The sequence below is a fragment of the Protopterus annectens genome, chromosome 1.part0, assembly GCF_019279795.1.
Source record: "Protopterus annectens isolate FY-2018-M chromosome 1.part0, PAN1.0, whole genome shotgun sequence".
Classification (NCBI taxonomy): Eukaryota; Metazoa; Chordata; order Ceratodontiformes; family Protopteridae; genus Protopterus; species Protopterus annectens.
In genome coordinates, this window is record NC_056725.1 from 41,535,400 (window position 1) to 41,551,177 (window position 15,778).

Here is a 15,778-nt window from a genome sequence, read left to right on the forward strand (position 1 = left end):
TCTTAGTATGTGTTTAGTGTTTCATAAATAGTGTCAGTGTTTTAAATATCTGTTCTTCAGTTTACAGTTAAATGTGGGTATCCCACAATTCCACAGGGGTGGGCAGGGTTACATAATTATGTATGCAAATTTTATGTTAATCAGCATAAAGATGTGTACCTATTTTTCATGGGCTTTGTCCAGATTTTTGATGTTTCCAGGGTGAGACGCATGTTAGGAGTTAACCCTAGTCTGTCCTTCTGTATCTGTATACCTCATTGCAAATATGTCCATAATGTAATTGAGTAGTTTGTTTCTGTTAGTAGTCCCAGATTTTTGGCAATTAACTGTGCTCCAGTCATGCTAGTACCTTAGTATATTATGTCATACTACTGCTTCAGTTTTTTTCTTGTACATTGTGTGTAGATAGATTTTTTCTTTTAGGGTTCCACTGAATATGGATAATGCCCACTCAGGCATTTCATCATAAAAATACATAGGAATAAGTAAACAAACAAATACAAAAACATATGTTACTAGATATTAGTTGAGTAATATTACTTTCTAAACACGGAAAAATTCCACCTTACTACACCTTTGCAAATTTTGCACACTTCTGTCAAAGGGAGGCCTAGACCTTTATTACGAAATATAGTTCAAAGGACAGTCCTGGCTAAATTTTCATTAATATGTATACAAAGTTGAACTGCCACAGTACAAGGAAAATTCTTTATTGCAAGGACAAATTGAGAGCTTTCCCGACCTTCCAGATCACTTCATCAGACTTAATAAAATATCCCATGCCTTCATTGATATAGATTTTATATATATATATATATATATATATATATATATATATTTTTTTTTTTTTTCAAAGTGACCAATCAGTTAAGACAAACAATTAAATATTTATATCATACTCAATTAATTTAAAAATAGTAGAGAAAAACATAAATAGACATAAAACTGTTGTTGGCATAGTTATGGGCACAGCTTGTGCAAACAGCTACGACAACCTAACTCTAGTCCAATGGGAAGAAACATTTCTTCTACAGGGAAATTAATTTAGCAAATATGTTCTGTGGTATGCACGTTTTGTGGATAACATGCTTTTTCTATGGGAAAACTCAATAGAGATGCTGGGTAGAGTCTTATTGTACCTGCATGCGATGACACCATTTTTAAAATTTGCCTGTAAATACTCAAATAGACCCGCGGTGGTGGTGCTGCGGTAGCGTTGTCGCCTCACAGTAAGACACTGTCTGGTTCGATTCTAAGCTAGAGCATCTTCTGCGTGGAGACATGCGTGAATGGGTGTACCTTCGTTGAAGGTTGTGCATCAGGGCTGGTAACTCGGCACATAAAAATCAACTACCAATCATTAGCAGACCGGAGTTCCGCTGTGGCAACCCCTAACCAGGAAAAGCTGAAAGAAACAACAACAACAACCTGTAAATACTCAAATGAACAAACCGAATTCCTTGACGTTCTAGTGAAAAAATCAGAAATGGGGCAGATGGCTACTAGCCTGTATGGAAAACTGAGTAGAAAGAATTCCATATTACATAAAAGCAGCATGCATCCAAGATATGTTAGCAAAAAAGTTATGAAAGGGCAGTTTCTGAGAGACTCAAGATTACATAGTAAAAATGATGAGTTGGGGAGGTCTATGGAAGTGTTAAGAGGAGAACTACTTGATAGAGGATATAACCAGACAGAAATAGACACCACCATAGAAGGAGTATATCAAGAACGTCAATGGAAGACCTTACTTCTCAGAACAAACTACAAGAGATAACCCTGAAACTGACTCCAGGGATGAGAAACTCAGGTTCCCCATTACATATACAAGTGATATCAGTCAATTGTGTTATATATTTAGGAAGAACTGGAACATATTGTTAGCCACTAAAGAACTTGAAGGTGTCATAGACTCTGGACCTCACTTCTCATTTACAAACAAAAAAAATCACTTAAAAGGCAGCTATGTAATGAAACACTAAACGCATAAGATAGGATAGGGGCATATATGTGCAGGAACTGAAGTGCCTGTAAGTACATTTTCTCAGTAGCACTTTTGTACATCTATAGCAAAAGTTTAGAACTGAATTCAATTTCTATTCAGACTGCAGCACTAGAAATATAGTCTATCTTAGTTTTTGCCAGTATTGTAAAGTTTTTTATGTGGGAAAGACTAATAGAATGCTCAAAGAATGCATTTTTGAACATATGAGAGACATAGTAAACAGAAAGGAGAGTAGTGCCTTAGCTAAACATGTAGAAGCTTAAGGGATGCATCATGTTTTTAAATTTTTAGTTTTAGAAGTTCTAGAAGAAAATATCAGAGGGAGTGACATTAGAAATAGAACAGAAGAAGCTGAGCAAAAATGGATACTGCAACTAAATGCAGACAAACCCCCAGGTATTAATGAAACTGTTTCTTTGAAACCATTTTTAAAGGCAAGAGCCTTAAAGCACCAGTTTCCTTCTACATGGTTTTATAGTCATTCACATTTGAACTTGCACACTGTTTTTAACAGTTTTATGTCTATTTATGTTTTTTCTACTATTTAAATTAATTGAGTCTGATATAAATATTTAATTGTTTGTCTTAACTGATTGGTCACTTTGAAAGTATATATATCAAGGAAGGCATGGGATGTTTTATTAAGTCTGATGAAGTAACCTGGAAGGTCATGAAAGTGCTCACTTTGTCCTTGCAATAAAGAATTTTCCTTCTACTGTGGCAGTTGGACTTTTTATACATAGTATTGGCTCTGAGGTGAAGACCGAGCTATTCATCTGGTACCTGTGTTTTTGTCTTTCTCTTTGTAACCTTTCATTAAATAGTACTTGGTAAGCCAGACAATATTACATGAAAGTATACATACATTTTTTCATGTAGCTGCCCTGCGAATCTTTAGTAAAGCTACTCATTTTGATCTGTAGCACAATATAATGTATGTACTTTGATTATAGCAAACCCTTATCTATATGTATATAGTCTTTTTGTCCCTCTTTTCAAAATAAACAGGTAGCTGGACTGGTAGTCATACTGAGGAAATAGTCCTGGCTGTAAACTTGTGCAATTGCGTGGTGTGCCCACAGAGTTGAACTACTTACCTTTTTATCCACTCATTATTTGAAAGTAGCAACTGAAACCATTTATATAACACAAATTAGGTAGCCTCCTCTTACCATAAATCATCCATAAAAAATACTGTTAAATTTGTATGCTGATGAAGCAAAATGTGGCATCAGATGGGTGAACACATAGCATGTTATTTAGCTAATATTCTTGGGAAAGCTAATGGGAAAAAAAGAAAATTGCTTCCAAATCTGGAATGTCATGCCTGAATTTTGAAAGATACTCATATTAATATAGTACTACAAGTATTTATATCCTAGGCAGGAAAAGATTTCCTCAGTTATCCTAATAGGGAAAAGACTCTCTTCATAACCTGGAAAGAAAACATGAGATAGTTCACACATCAGAAGTGAACTAAAACTTCAGCTTTGTGCATTTAAGAGAAGAAATTGTTAGACCTAAGAAAATGAAGTGCATAAAACAGTGTAACTGGAAGGTCAAAGGTCACTGTATATTTGTTCTGATTATGTGTCTATGCATCATCATACAAGCTGAATCAATATGACTGTCTAGTCCTAGCCTGACTTTAAGTAAAAATAATTGATGATCCATTTTTGAATCTTGAACTAAGCTGGCAGCCTAAATTCCATGGGATACAGATAGCCTAGTACCAACCTATGAACGTATCAGCCCTAGGGCCTATACAAGCCTAGCCATAACAATTCCCTGGATATTTCTTCCCACAATATTTACTTCCCTGGACCCCTGTCTAGCAGGGCGACTGACGTGATCCCTGGGGTGAATTTCCCATCTCCCATCCAATCATCGAAGTTCCTTCTGAAGAGGGCCAAGGAGGCGCTCTGCTTGACATGTATGGGCAGTCTATTCCAGAGTATGGGGACTCTCTGGGTCAAGAACCTATCCCTCCAGCATGTTTTGTTTATTGTGATGATAATGTTTAGATCCCTGGAGCGTGTGGCTCTGAGGGATTGGGATTTCTTTAAGTGGAGCATGTCCAACAGCTCAGGGTTTGACATGGCCTTGTATGTTAAGCAGAAATCGCCTCCGAGTAGACAATATGCCACAGAGTATAGCTGAAAATTTTTTAGACTGTCAGCATAGGGTATCTGCTTTAGGCCTGTGATTCTTTTAGTGAGGTATTTCTGCAGCCGTTCCAGCTGTTGCAGATGTCTTGTGAGATACATACCAAACAGGGCGTTGTACTCTATAATGGGTCTAATGAGGGATGAGTACAGTGAAACAATGACCTCCATTTTTCTGGATGAAAAGCCCTTAGTGATGAGGTGTGCCACATAGAAGGATTTCCTGACTGTTGTGGTGATGTGGTTATCGAAGGTGAGACCACTGTCCACCTGTGTCCCTAAGTCTCTCATCACACTTTCGGTGTTTAGATGTGTAAATATCTGTGGCTACAAGCAAAGAACAGATAGCTAGCGTATCCCGTTTTGCAATGCAGTAATAAAGAAAATTTAATTATGTATACAATGGATGTTTGGGCTAGTCTAAATCAAACTAAATCATTTTTTTGTGACCTTGCTCTTAAGAAGCAGTCTACGAAGAACAGCAAAAGAAATGACTTTGCATCATAGAAGCAGCACTTTCCCTGTTATTGTCCCCTTGTACAGGTATCCTGCAGCCACCTCTAGGCAGCTAGAATTTAGGATATGATGCTAGCAGCTTTGTACCTGGTGATCAACGTATTCTAAAATGTATTTCAGACAAGAAATAACAAATTTCCCTGTAGAAACCTAACATCTGTGTCAGTAACTTCTCTTGAAATGTACATTGTCTAGAGATTAATGAGACAACTTCTTGACACTAAATCTAAGACTGCTGACTGTCATTATGTTATAAAAAGCATGACAAAGACACTCACAATCTGATCTCACTTGCCCAGCTTGTGTGAAAAAGCATTTATAGTCAGATAACTTGGTAAAACTTCTGAGAGCTCTTCTTTTTATATGCAACACAGACTTAGCATTGAATCAACCCACACTGGATACAGTAAGTTCTACGCAAGCTCCCTCACCTTTTATTTTATTAATTTGTTAATTAGGTGACCTCATTAGGAACAAGCACCTCACTGGAGTAACTGGGCAGAACTTTCTGGTTAAGTGGCTTTTTTTTAGAGACATACAATTTACAAATTGAAACTGAGGGAATCAAACCCATGACCACATGATGAAGCTTATTAGCAGCTCATAGTTTCAACTTTGTGTTAATAGACATCTAAAAACACAGCAGGTCTTTGTAATGATATTACTCATTGTTATCCTCAAGGCAGATACTCTTCCATCTACTCAGCAACCATTTGTGTGTCATATTAGACTGGGCTTGAATTGTATAAGTTATTTTGTTAACATTTAGAATAACATTTTTCTATGGGAAATGTTTCAGTTATTGGAAGGAGCTGGGTATGAAAACCAGTCTAATGTGACACATGAATGAAAGAAGACAATCAGCTGATCCCAAGATCTCTAATTGTGTGGCACTTCATGCTTCCTTCACCTAATTCTCTGACCATACTCAGTGCAGATGTGGCAGTGTTGCACTTGTTCTGGGGGAAGTTTTTGCTTTAATTCCCCATGTCTTGAACATGTCGGAAAGCTGAAGTCTAACTAAAAGTTTCTACATTTGTATGGTTTCTAACTTACAGCTTTTTGTGTACCCAGCTCTATGTCCTTGGTGTTTGGAGCAACGATTCCTTTGGGCATTCTTTATTCTTGTAGGTTCTGTTTTTTGAATTCCCCTAGCCATCTTTCTTTGTAAAAATCTAGGAATTAGTTGTTGCACACAACCAGCTGCCTGCACCTATTCTCTGTTCTTCCTGTTCACAGTGGTCTTCATCATCTTTTGTACACATAGTATGTTCTTCCCTGGCCTCCCTGTCTCTTCTGCTCTTTAACGAGAAGTACTCCAGCTCTTTAATTTTTGCTCATAATTTTCCCTTCTACATTATACACCATTCTGGCTCTATGAGAGTAATTGCTGTCCTCTTCTCAGAAGATCAATGTCCCTCTCCTTGTATGGTTTCTACAGCTACATGTAATACTCAATGTTTTCATCTGCCTAAATACTTCATCCTTAAATTTTCAGGGTCTATATATTGGTTTCCCCTCAAGTGTTTGGCAGTGCTCTGTACAGACTCAGACACTTTCAGGAACATTTTTCCTGTAAAAGTCTTCAGTACTTAATATTCTTCTTTTTTGGCTTTTTCCCAGTTAGAAGTTGCCACAGCGGATCACCAGACCACTCATGATTGGCAGTGGAGTTTTACGGTGCTGAATTGCCAGCTCAGCACCCAACCTTCCACAGAAGGCACACACATGCACACACTCACATCTAGGGTCAATTTAGAGTGTCCAATCCACCTACAGCATGTCTTTTGGGATGTGGGAAGAAACCAGAGCACCCGGAGGAAACCCACGTGACCACAGGGAAGACATGCAGACTCTGCACAGAAGGCACCCCTGCTGAGGATCGAGCCGGAGAACCTCTTGCTGTGAGGTGGCAACGCTAACCGCTGCACCACTGCAGCCGCCCATGAGCTTATATCCAGGCATGTCTAAAGGTCAGCTCCCTGTGCTTTCTCCTGTTAACCTGGTGAACTTGGGCATCCTGAGGCAGTGTAGCAACTGCCTCATGTACACAGACAACCCCCTCCTCTTACCTCCCAACACTATGACTTGTGAGAGTTGCACACATATAGCCAAATTGGAAGCCAAGCACTCTCCAGCCAAGACTATTATTAGCCAGTCAAGAGGAGAATGGTAACACCTGCGCCACACCACATTCAACACATAGCCCTCCAGAACATACACCACCACAACCCTCACATAGTAACACAAAACATACACCTACTTTAGGGGAGGCTCTCAATAAAAATCTGCCCAAACTACAGAGACCTCTGAGGCAGAAATGCAAACAACCACCACATCCCAGCACAAGCCATGAGACACATAGCTCACATAAACAGTGTGCCACTCAACCAAAGCCCATAAGGCAAAACAACTTACCCAATACACTAGTTATAGGTGACTTCAAACTCAATAGTAAGGCACACTGATGCCCCACTCACTAAGTTGAATAAGGAGAAAGTTATGGTCAGCTGCCTGTCGGGGGGGCCAGGATCTGCCACATAACACATGCACTTAAATCACTCCACAACAGGTACACATATGACTCTGTCATTATCCATGTTGGTGTGAATGACCCCAGACGTACCTTCCCTGGACTTCATGAAAACAGACATAGAGCAGCTCTCTGATCTTGTAGTCCAGGCAGGTATGACTCTAGCTCTGAGTAGCATCCTACCGTCACCCAGAATGATACCACAGTACAAGCAGAAAATGATTGTTTCTGGTGTCATTCTAAGTGGATCCACTATCTGTCTGCCTGGGATGACATGATCGACAGACTTCGATGCTTCGCCAGAAAAAGCCTACACCTGTCATCCCAGGGATTCTGGATACTGGCCAAGGCTCTTGCCACCCCTATAGGGCCTTTTTTAGGCAATGTCCTAAAGACAAAATTACCACCATAACAGTTACAAGTAAATGAAATCTGAGGGTTATGCTACCCAATGCTAGAAGTCTAAATCTCAAAATGCACTAGCTCAAAGGACACCTTAAAATGGAGAACATCGACATCTGTGCAGTGACTGAGACCTGGTTCAAGGCTCCTGAAAGCACCCCAGCACTACCAGGCTATAATTCATACCACACCTTTCGGCCCCTAAACCTGGACCAAAGCACTAAAGGCATCTCTATATTCATAAAGGATATGCACACCTCCAGATTATTAGCCCAGCATAACGCATCAGAGATACTTCAGGTACAACTAACATTGGGTAAAACTGCAATCCAGGTTGTAACCTGCTATAGATCCCCCACTATGTCCCAACACTCTCACTCCACATTCCTAAACACACTGGAAAATATTAGGGTACAACCTAATACCCTTATACTGGGAGACTTTAACTACACATCCATTACCCATCCATTAACTGGGAAAATTACTCATGTACCAACACACTTGCTCAATGTTTTCTGGAATTCATTAATTCTAATGCCCTGGACCAACTCATTCTTACCCCCACCAGGGGTAGAAACATCCTTGACCTGGCCATTACTAACATGGGTGACCGTTGCTCTACACCAGTAATCAACTCCTCCCTGGTTAGATCTGACCACAAGATATTCACCATGGATATCCACATCCCCACCCCCAAAGGAAACCACAGTAAAAAACTTCTCCAAAGCCAATTTTGGGCTTCTAAAAAACAGAGGTGGCAAACTTCATGACACCCATGCAAATGGAAAATAGGTGCATGACTGCTGAATCATACACCAATGCACTATATGAGCACATACACAAGTGCATGGAACGTGCCATACCAAACAGAACCAAGACACTCTCTTCCAAATATGGAACCCAATCTGGTGGTTCCACCCACTGTAAACAAACTCTACAACAGAAGGAAAAAAACTGTTGCAGAAAAGGGTGAAGTCCCAAGACTGGAAAAACTCCTTTGTTAGCCTCAGCAAAAAACTGAGATCCATCATCAAATCCTCTAAAGCTAGGTATGAAAACAAAATTGCTGCAGATTCTAAAGACAACCACAAGGCATTCTATAGTTATGTCAAGAATCTACATGGCAATACTCACATCTGCTCTGAGTTACAGCACAATGACAATACATATACAGAACCAACTGATATTGCCAAGATATTGGCTGACAGGTTCAGTGCGACCTTTACCCCCTAAAGGGCCTATCACAATACCTGAGGAATGCCAAGTCCCTATTATCATGGCTACACAGGTAGAAACCGCACTGTCCAAAGCCAAGAATACAGCTTCCATGGGACCTGATAATATCTCTGGCTGTGTTCTACATGAATTGCAAAGTGAACTGGCACCACACCTGAGTAACCTGCTCAATCACAGCCTCATTTCAGGCTTTGTTCCTGCTGAATGGCACACTGCTACAGTCATTCCACAAATGGGGAGTGACTACAGACCCTGGGAACTACCACCCCATTAGCCTGACGAGTCTGATATGTAAGGCTATGCAGCGCATCATCCTGGACCTTATAAATAAGGACATAGGGATTCTCCAAACTCTGAACCCCATGCAGTATGGGTTTGAGAAAGGTAGATCATGCCTGCTCAACCTGATAGACTTCTTCGAGTCTGTCACCAGAACTGTGGATGAGAGCAAGGTAGTTCACACAACCTACCTAGATCTTGCCAAGGCCTTCAACACCATCCCTCACTGAGGAATAATAGATAGATTCACTAAACTAGACATAAACCCCTATGTAATAAGATGGGTTGCCAACTGGCTCACTGATAGAACTCCCACTGTGAAAGTAGCAGACTCTAAATCTGAGTACTGAGCAGTTACAAATGGTGTCCCACAGGGATTGGTCCTAGGTCCTCTCCTGTTTGGCATCTACTTCTCTGAAGTTCAAGCCAACACAAAGGGACTCTGGCTGACCAAGTTCACAGATGATTGCAAACTGGGAGCCAGTATTGATTCTCCAACAGATGTAGACATTCTACAAAAAGGCCTCACTGACACCAGTGACTGGTGCCAGAATCATGGCCTTAAGCTCAATGCCAAAAATTGCATTGTCATTCCCTTTGGGAAAAATTCGGTCCCCATGAACTACCACATAGGTGGTGGTCGACTAAACACCAAAGGTGTGATAAGAGAACTGGGGATACAGGCTGACAACAACCTGTCCTTTGATAACCACATTGCCACTGTAGTCAGAAAGTCCTTCTATGTGGCACATCTCATTACAAAAGGTTTCTCATCCAGGAAGAAAGAGGTCATAATCCCTCTCTACTCATCCCTCATTAGACCTATTATAGAATACAACGCCCCATTTGGTATGTATCTCACTAGACACCTACAACAACTGGAAAGGCCACAAAAATACCTCACTAAGAGGATCTTAGGCCTTAGACACATGCCTTATACAACAGACTCAAAAAACTCCAGCTATACTCGTCTCTTATTTCCTACTTAGAGGTGATCTCTGCTTGACCTACAAAAGCCATATCTGCCCCAGAGCTTCTTGATATGTTATACATAAAGAAATCCCATTTCCTCCATGCCACACACTCCAGAAACCTTAACCTCATTACCACAATAACAGAACATGCTGGAGGGACAGGTTCCTAACCTAGAGACTTCCCATACTCTGGAACAAACTTACCATTCACATCAAGCAGAGCACTTCACTGGCCCTCTTTAAGAGAAATCTTGACAAGTGGGTGGGCAATAGGAATTTCACCCCGGGGATCACTTCAGTGGCCTTGAATGACAGGGGCACTGGGAACTAACTTTGGGTGGCATGATGCCAGGGAATCTTCTTGGGCTAAAAAAAAAAAAATGAACCACAAAAAGCACAGATCCAAATGCTTTAATAAATCCTTAGCGCCTTGGCCCGTAAGCCTTCCAAGAGTAAAAGACATACACTCACCAGCAGCCTTAAATACAATAAACTCACTAAAATTAATCAATGAAACAATTATTCAATAAAAATTAGCAAATCACATGCTTCCAGTTACATTCTTTGTTGAGCCCATAGGGCTCCAAAGTACCATATTGCAAAATAAAAATAGTTTATTTTCTTAAAGTTTGTGTTTTAAACTTACACACTCACCTAAACCCACTTCAATATGTTAGAAAATACAACCTAGCAATTCAGCTGGATTAGAATTATGGCATAACAAAACATGTTTCCCAAGCGGGCTATCTAACTTTTTATTTTTAATATCCCTGATATGTTCCTGCATGCGCACCTTAAAACTTCTCAACATCTCCCTTATATAGAACATGTTGGAACTACATCTTACTGCATATACAATACCCTCAGTGTGACATGTAAATTTACCATTAGGTATGACTCTACAATGATTTATAAATGAAAATGACCTAGCCACATATTTACAAACAGAACATTTAAAACATGGTCTATTATCTGCCTCGGATTTGATAACATAATTCCCAACAATTATATCTGGTGGGGAAAAATAATTATGTACTACCATATCTGCCAAAATCTTCTTGGGCTAGACTTATATAGGCTCCAGGGCCATTAGCCTAGTACACACCCATGAACCTATAAAGCCTCATCTGACTCTGTAGTAGAGCAGAAGCATTACTTCTTTGCTTCTGGAGTCTATCCTCTTGAGGATACTCCCCATAACTCTGTTGCTACTCCCATGGCCCTTTCAGTATGCTCTCGGTGGTCAAATCCCCCAATCATTTTTCCTCCTTCATTTAGGCTTCTCCAGCTGACATTTTACAGCTGATCAGCTGCCATCTTTCTGCCTACTTGATATGTTCATCTTGATTTCTAGAGATTCTTCACTGTATTCCCCACTATAGCACCTATTTTAGTGGCGTTAGTAAAAAAGGCTGATGTTTATTGATTTATTTATTACGTTTGTTTACAGGGGTAGTGCCCTGTTTTAACAGTTACGTGTTAAATCTAGATTTTAAGAGAGAGAATAGGAAAAGCTTGATTGGAATGGTGTAGTTTAGTTGCAGGTGTCATTAGATTGATGGTTAATTGTGAGTATGTGGATATTTTTGGCAAGACCTTAGTCTCCATGAGAAGAACATGTTTCAGGGGAAAGGATTTTGTAAACCAGTGAACCCAGCAAGAGGTCTGCCCTCCATCTGATTGGAAGTCCATTTGCTTAGACAGTTTGAGACACTGATGTTTGTTAAAGGACAAGTTGGTAATGAAGTTGCATACTTTATTTGACATGGACTGAAAAGTGGATGAATTATGTTTTTAAGGCTTGCTATCAGGGATAACCCATCTTTTAGTTATGCGAGTAGAATTTCCTTGGTTATTGCTACGGTTGAAAGTGCTGATAGGTAGGAAGAGATTTTTCTCACTTAGAAGAGAAAATAATTTATTTTTTGTTATGACTTTTTTTTGTCCTTGTCGTACTTGGTGTTAAGAGTTTGGCAAGCCAAATCTTAAGATACTTGAAAATGGAAGTAGTATTTATTTATAACTTGTTTATGTTAGTAATGGTGTCTTACATCTGGGCTACCCCTCTCACTCCTTAGCTGTTCTGCTTTACTCCTTGTACTGTTTCCACTATTAGCTGTCGTCTTCCTAATACTTTTGTTTGTCCTTTATTTTGTCATAATTGCAAGAGACAGTGCCCTTTGTAGCCAAACTGTCTCACAATAGTCTTTGGTATGGGTTGGGATAAATGCAAGCAAGCTTTGTCAGAAGCAATGTCCACTAGCTTTGTCTCCTCCCCTCTCTGTCTGTTCCCCCTTAAGATAGGTGTACATACAGCAGCTAAGCTTCTCAGCATTCTTCTGTGCTGGCATGACTGCCCTCCACTCTCCATCCACCCAGAGAGAGAGAGAGAAAGAGAGAACTAACACTTTTATGAAAGATAAGTCAACGTCACTTCGATATGTCACTTTGATCTCCTTCTCTGCACATGCCAACCTCTAGGGGAGCAGCAGATTTGTAGATGAGGAGGTATGATGTAGCTTTTCTCTGAGAGCCTGCCTTTCTACACAAAAACAACATTATCACACTGGAGGACCTATGATGTAACTTTTCTCTCAGAGATGGTGATTGGAGGTTCTTGTTATACTAGAACAAATGGATAAACTCAGCCTGACTCAGCCCCCCCCCCCCACACATAGCCACCCCTACAAAGAAGCAGGAGGAGCTGTGATATCATTTCCTTTTGAGAAATAGTGGCTAATGGTGATTGTTAGTAACAGTTAGATAAACTCAAAACATAAAAACTGGCCACTTCTGCTGCTCCTGTTCTTGATGAAAAAATATACCCAATGTATGCCACTAAATAACTTCAAATAACAGGACAATTTCTGTTTACAAAATTTCACCAACTGCATATAGGCTGTTATATCTGTTAACTTTACTCTGCAATAATCTCTTAGCATTTTGCAGCAATGATAGTGTAACACCTGGAGTAAGAAGCTAAAAGACAAAACAACACATTTTTGGAGGGAAATTAGCATCTTGGCTGAGAGAAGTAAGGAACCTCTTATGTTGCAGATTCCTGTCCCTATCCCTGAAGAGAAAGGAGCCTAGTTAGGCAAGCCAACATTTCTACATCTGAGTTCATTAGTAATCAACACAAACCACAGCTGTTTGCAGCTTACGTCTGGGCAATGACAGCACTTAAAGTGAAAAAATTGCAACTTAGAAAAAACAGCAGTTGTGACAGCTGTCAGTTTGGTAGCCTGTAGCTGCCGGTATACTTGATACTGAAATGGCTGCTGCCTGCTGAACTGACAGCAGTCACAACTTGCTTTTTTTCATGTTACAAATTATTTTGTTTAACTGCTAGTACATTACTTTGGAGAGCAACAGCATTTAATCAAATGAATTATACAGGCCCAGGCAACTGGGTAATCTAGGCAGTAGTCATGGCTTTATTTCTCTGTTCCTCAGAACTGACTTACTAAGTCAAAATGTTACTAAAAATCAGAAACTTCATTGGTCAAGCAACATTTTGTATGCAGTGTTTCTGCCATTCCATTCAAATATATCAGAATCTTCACAATTTTACCCCTGAGCCATCTAACCATTGGATCAGCAAAGTTTTTTCATTGCTGTACTGAGATAAACTGAGAAAAAGAGAATTCATAAGTGTAGTGACTTTGAAGAAAGACAATATGCAGATTGCGACCATAATGTGCCGCATAATTATGTTAGGTTATAAAACTCTGTTAGACTTTAAAGTGAAGCAAAAATGACTCTAAAAATCAGTAGGCTAATAACTTGGACTGATTCCTAGAACAACTCAGTAATTTCTCGTCCCCACTATATGTAGCCATATACATGGAAGGCAAGGGAAGTAATGGAGAGTTTAAAGCAAAACTGTAAATAAGATTATGCTGAGGTGCAATAAATCCAGGTAGAGTTGATGTAACAGTAGCTCTGATTGTCCTTGGTTTGAGCTTAGCTGGGATTTGTAAATGATCCCCTGTGGGTCAGGTTCTGGGTGCTAGAACTCAGTCCACGTGTTTCATTTAGGCTGCTTGCTAGCATCTGAAACAGAAGAGAAGAGTAGATGAGTACATCAGATTTTGACAGGATCATAGTGGCAGTCTTTGGTTCATCATCAATGTTATTATGCAAGATTCAAGGACAAAAATAATGAAAAATACCTGAGGTGATGGATAGAGAACATACTCACTTATCTCACTAGATGGGTGTTCTAAATGTGTATAGAGCTTCTTGGAAGTTGAGAGGATGATTATGTCAGTGACAGTGATACAATAATGGGGATACAATCAGTGACTGTGATCCAAAAAAGGGGATATAATTAGTGACTGATATAATAATGGAAATATAATCAGTGACTGTGATCCAATAAAGGGGATATAATCAGTTACTGATACAATAATGGAGATATAATAAGTGACTGTGATACAATAAAGGGGGTATAATCAGTGATTGTGATCCAATAAAGGGGATATAATCAGTGACTGATACAATAATAAAGATATAATCAGTGACTGAGACAATAATGGGGATATAATCAGTGACTGTGATACAATAATGTGGATATAATCAGTGACTGTGATACAATAATGTGGATATAATCAGTGACTGTGATACAATAATGGAGATATAATCAGTGACTGTGATACAATAATGTGGATATAATCAGTGACTGTGATACAATAATGGGGATATAATCAGTGACAGTGATACAATAATAGGGATATAATCAGTGACTGTGATACAATAATGTCGATATAATCAGTGACTGTGATACAATAATGGAGATATAATCAGTGACAGTGATACAATAATAGGGATATAATCAGTGACTGTGATACAATAATGTGGATATAATCAGTGACTGTGATACAATAATGGAGATATAATCAGTGACTGTGATACAATAAGGGGGGATATAATCAGTGACTGTGATGCAATAAGGGGGATATAATCAGTGACTGATACAATAATGGGGATATAATCAGTGACTGTGATCCAATAAAGGGGATATAATCAGTGACTGTGATACAATAATGGGGATATAATCAGTGACTGTGATCCAATAAAGGGGATATAATTAGTGACTGTGATACAATAATGGGGATATAATCATTGACTGTGATACAATAATGAGGATATAACCAGTGATTGTGATTCAATAAAGGGGATATAATCAGTGACTGTGATCCAATACAAGGGATATAATCAGTGACTGTGATACAATAATGGGGATATAATCAGTTACTGTGATCCAATAAAGGGGATATAATCAGTGAATATGATACAATAATGGGCATATAATCAGTGACAGCGATACAAAAATGGGGATATAAACTTGATTAAGTTAAAAGAAGTGAATATTAATGTCAGTCTCGGAAACTAGAAAATATTTAGAAACCAACTATTTTCTTTCGTTGAGATTAAGTGATCCTAGACAGAGAATAATTAAGTAGTAGGCATATGAGAGCTCAGTTTACCCATGTGACAGGGGTGGAGTAGGGTTTTTTATGCTCCTCTGAAAAATCAGTTGGTTTTGGTAATGTAGTTTGTAAGTAAAGGGAAGTCAGAGTTGCATTAGCTACCTTAATCGCATGTGAGCATATAGCCTATCCAGATCAAGTTTTGCACCATACAACAAAATGTATATAATAGA

At 39.2% G+C, this 15,778-nt stretch overlaps 1 protein-coding gene across 4 annotated transcripts in view; it reads right to left on the reverse strand.

Moving 5' to 3' along the window:
* Positions 1 to 13,524: 13,524 nt before the first annotated feature.
* Positions 13,525 to 15,778, reverse strand: part of LOC122810216 (kinesin light chain 1-like) — a 2,247,025-nt gene continuing 2,244,771 nt past the window's right edge. For all 4 annotated transcript variants that reach the window (XM_044081914.1, XM_044081987.1, XM_044081756.1 and 1 more), the window contains one exon: positions 13,525 to 14,166. In XM_044081914.1, the coding sequence (XP_043937849.1) occupies positions 14,077 to 14,166 (90 nt within the window). In that variant the 3' untranslated portion in view covers positions 13,525 to 14,076. The remainder of the gene's footprint in view (positions 14,167 to 15,778) is intronic.